Source organism: Penaeus vannamei, chromosome 42 (assembly GCF_042767895.1).
Source record: "Penaeus vannamei isolate JL-2024 chromosome 42, ASM4276789v1, whole genome shotgun sequence".
Taxonomy (NCBI): Eukaryota; Metazoa; Arthropoda; class Malacostraca; order Decapoda; family Penaeidae; genus Penaeus; species Penaeus vannamei.
This window is the reverse complement of record NC_091590.1, coordinates 5,688,163-5,693,162: the sequence shown is the minus strand read 5'-3', so window position 1 is coordinate 5,693,162 and position 5,000 is coordinate 5,688,163. Positions and strand designations below refer to the sequence as shown.

Here is a 5,000-nt window from a genome sequence, read left to right as displayed (position 1 = left end):
TCTGCACTTCGCCCTATAGATAGATCATCCCAGATAATTTTAAGGTGCATGATTGTTTGGCTGTCTTGAGCAGCTGTTTCGGGTTGAGATGCCAGACCAGCTACTAAGGCATCAAAGACAAGGCAGTCTGGATTCACTGTGGCAAATCCACAGTCGACTGCTTCCCTGTTCTTTGAGTCCCGGTTGAGAGCCAGTGTGAGCTCGGCCATGAGCTGCCTGCAGTTTGCATCACTCTGTGAATCATACTGGAAGATTCTTAGATTCAGGTCCCCGCATCGGGGCACGGGGATAGACGGCAGATGAGACTGTTCTCATTCTTGCACAATTCAGGACTATCCGATCAGGATAAATAGGCACTTGGTCTTGCTCCCAGAGGATGGCCCTGCCCAACTGGCTGTCTCCTCTACAAACAACCCTCGATAGAAAAAAAAAAAAACCGTGTGATGGCCAAGGACGTCGTAGTTTAGGCAAATCAATCAAATCTGCCCTGATGAGGTAGTGACAGACCGTGTCCCTACCTGGTGGCTTGCCAAGGAAGACCCTTAGGCCCTTTCCAAACGAGCGACTTTAGTGGCGCGACTGCTAGAAGCGCGACTTCCAGGTCAATGGAAGTGAATAGGAGCGAACACACTAGTGGCTCTTCACTTCCATTGACCTGACAGTCGCGCTTCTAGCAGTCGCTTGTCTGAACAGGGTCTTAGAGCTGGAAACAGAGGGCGGGTGCAGCAACCCACCCTCCTCAGCATCAACCTTATTGTTTGATCGTTAAATACACACCATATTCACCAATAACTTATCAATAACGAAAAAATCTTGATCTAAGAAGCTATGCACGTCACCCCTCCATATCCTCTCATTTTACTCGAACTTCCTCAGGTGGTGTACGTGGCCCGCAACCCGAAGGACGTGTGCGTCTCCTTCTACCACTTCGGCAAACAACTGGGAGAACGATTCTTCACGGGCACTTTCGATGACTTTTTGGATGCCTTCATGGACGGCCACCTCTTCTACGGGCCATACTGGGACCACATCCGCCAGGCGAGGCAGCAGAAGGACAACCCCAACTTCCACATGCTGTTCTATGAGGACCTGAAGACCAACATACTGGAGGAGCTGAGGAAACTTAGCTCGTTTTTGGGTCTGGAGATCGACGATGACACGCTGTTGAAGTGAGTCTTATGATGGGCTTCTCTGTTCTTCCTTTTATGGTTTTATCATTTTTGTTAATAACTTTCCGGAAAAATGTTCTTGTCTGTGGTTCGTTTTATGATTTTGATATTTTTTTGGACTAATTTCCCGGATAAATGCTCATGCCTGTGATTTTGGTTCGCTTACTCACTCTTCTGTGATTGTTAAAAAAATGTTTCATTACTTCCTATTGAAGATGGATAACAGTAAAGGAATATTTATCTCTATTAGGGTATTTTCAGTGATATCATCATTATCACCATCACCGTCACCGTCACTACCCCCAACATCCCTACCATCATCACTATCATCACCACCACCACCACCACCACCACTACTATCATCATCGCCACCACCACCACTGCTATCATCATCACCACCACCACCACTACTATCATCATCGCCACCACCACCACTGCTATCATCATCACCACCACCACCACTACTATCATCACCACCACCACCACCACTACTATCATCATCGCCACCACCACCACTACTATCATCATCACCACCACCACCACTGCTATCATCATCACCACCACCACTACTATCATCATTGCCACCACCACCACTACTATCATCATCGCCACCACCACCACTGCTATTATCATCACCACCACCACCACTACTATCATCACCACCACCACCACCACTACTATCATCATCCCCCCCACCACCACTACTATCATCATCACCACCACCACCACTGCTAGCACCACCACCACCACCACTACTATCATCACCACCACCACCACCACTACTATCATCATCGCCACCACCACCACTACTATCATCATCACCACCACCACCACTGCTATCATCACCACCACCACCACTACTATCATCACCACCACCACCACCACCACTACTATCATCATCGCCACCACCACCACTACTATCATCATCACCACCACCACCACTGCTATCATCACCACCACCACCACTACTATCATCACCACCACCACCACCACTACTATCATCATCGCCACCACCACCACTGCTATCATCATCACCACCACCACCACTGCTATCATCACCACCACCACCACTACTATCATCATCGCCACCACCACCACTACTATCATCATCGTCACCACCACCACTGCTATCATCATCACCACCACCACCACTACTATCATCACCACCAACACCACCACTACTATCATTATCGCCACCACCACCACCACCACTACTATCATCATCAACACCACCACCACTGCTATCATCACCACCACCACCACTACTATCATCCCCACCACCACCACCACTACTATCATCATCGCCACCACCACCACTACTATCATCATCACCACCACCACCACTGCTATCATCACCACCACCACCACTACTATCATCACCACCACCACCACTACTATCATCACCGCCACCACCACTACTATCATCATCACCACCACCACCACTACTATCATCACCACCACCACCACTACTATCATCACCACCACCACCACTACTATCATCATCGCCACCACCACCACTACTATCATCATCACCACCACTACCACTACTATCATTACCACCACTACTATCATCATCACCACCACCACAACTATCATCATCACCACCACCACCACTACTATCATCACCACCACCACCACTACTATCATCACCACCAGCACCACTACTATCATCATCGCCACCACCGCCACTACTATCATCACCACCACCACCACTACTATCATCATCGCCACCACCACCACTACTATCATCACCACCACCACCACCACTACTATCATCACCACCACCACCACTACTATCATCATCGCCACCACCACCACTACTATCATCACCACCACCACCACTACTATCATCATCGCCACCACCACCACTACTATCATCACCACCACCACCACCACTACTATCATCATCACCACCACCACCACTATCATCACCACCACCACCATCACTATCATCACCACCACCACCACTACTATCATCATCACCACCATCACCATCATTACCCCTACCATCATCATCACCACCATCACCATCATTACCCCTACCACCCCCACCACCATGACCTCCCCACCACTCCACCAACCCCATCACCACCCCCATCACTCCACCAACCCCATCACCACCCCCACCACTCCACCAACCCCATCACCACCCCCACCACCATGACCCCCCCACCACTCCACCAACCCCATCACCACCCCCACCACCATGACCCCCACACCACTCCACCAACCCCATCACCACCCCCACCCCTCCACCCTCAACCCCACCCCTTCCACCCTCACCCCCACCCCTTCCACCCCCACCACCACCCTCACCCCTTCCACCTCCACCCCCCCCCCCCCCCCACTACCACCAACCCCACCACCAACCACCCTCACGACTACCCATCCCCCAGGGTGGCGGACTATGCCAAATTCGACCGCATGAAGAGCAACCCCAACATGAGGACGAATCTCCTGAACTTCGAGGGCAACCATTGCCGGAAGGGACAGATCGGGGACTGGGCCAACATAGCGACCCCGGAGATGGACGCCAAGATCGATCGCTGGATCCAGGAGAACTCGGAGGGCATCGACTTCACCTTCAGATACAAGTAGAGGAGGGAGGTGTTGTAGTCTTTTTCTTTGGAGAGGTTGGAAAGTAACTCGTAACTGCCAGAGGTACAAAATGTGTCAAATATAGAACAAACCAACAACAAATTGAAAGGAATTCACTTGAAAGTAATATATTTTTTCATTATTTTTTTTTTAAAGACAAATACAGACAAAAAGTTTGAAAGTAATTCTGGAAGAGTAAAAGATTTTTTGAATATGCAGAAGCTTGTTGACTCTCCCTCACTTGATCATCCTCTTTTCCTCCCTATATATATATATATATATATATATATATATATATATATATATATGTATATATATATATATGTATATATATATATATATCTGTGTGTGAGTGTGAGTGTAAGTGTAAGTGTAAGTGTAAGTGTAAGTGTGAGTGTGAGTGTAAGTGTGAGTGTGAGTGTGAGTGTGAGTGTGAGTGTGAGTGTGAGTGTAAGTGTAAGTGTAAGTGTGAGTGTGAGTGTGAGTGTGAGTGTGAGTGTGAGTATAAGTGTGAGTGTAAGTGTAAGTGTAAGTGTGAATGTAAGTGTGAGTGTGATAGGAATTGTGAGTGTAAGTGTGAGTGTGAGTGTATAAGTGTGAGTGTGAGTGTGAGTGTAAGTGTAAGTGTAAGTGTAAGTGTAAGTGTAAGTGTAAGTGTAAGTGTAAGTGTAAGTGTGAGTGTGAGTGTGAGTGTGAGTGTGAGTGTGAGTGTAAGTGTAAGTGTAAGTGTAAGTGTAAGTGTAAGTGTAAGTGTAAGTGTAAGTGTAAGTGTAAGTGTAAGTGTAAGTGTAAGTGTAAGTGTAAGTGTGAGTGTGAGTGTGAGTGTGAGTGTGAGTGTGAGTGTGAGTGTGAGTGTAAGTGTAAGTGTAAGTGTAAGTGTAAGTGTAAGTGTAAGTGTAAGTGTAAGTGTAAGTGTAAGTGTAAGTGTAAGTGTAAGTGTAAGTGTAAGTGTAAGTGTAAGTGTAAGTGTAAGTGTAAGTGTAAGTGTAAGTGTAAGTGTGAGTGTGAGTGTGAGTGTGAGTGTGTGAGAGAGAAATATTCTCTGTACAAAAAAGTTACCCCTTTAAGCCATCGCCGGTTTTCTTTGAATTTTACCGTAAGAGAAAACAAGTAAGTTTTCATCAATCCTACCTCTGACTTTTATATAAACTGGGGAGCTGAGACACCCTCGATATGCCAATAAACATTGTCACTATAGCCATTTATATGTTACCAGTTAGGTGCTGATGGTGT

At 47.3% G+C, this 5,000-nt stretch overlaps 1 protein-coding gene across 1 annotated transcript in view; it reads left to right on the top strand.

Annotated features, from left to right (window-relative positions):
- Positions 1-3,916, top strand: part of LOC138860580 (sulfotransferase 1E1-like) — a 14,334-nt gene extending 10,418 nt beyond the window's left edge. The window contains exons 5-6 of the mRNA XM_070118348.1: positions 877-1,169; positions 3,566-3,916. Of these exons, the coding sequence (XP_069974449.1) occupies positions 877-1,169; positions 3,566-3,767 (495 nt within the window). The 3' untranslated portion in view covers positions 3,768-3,916. The remainder of the gene's footprint in view (positions 1-876; positions 1,170-3,565) is intronic.
- The last annotated feature ends 1,084 nt before the right edge of the window (positions 3,917-5,000 follow it).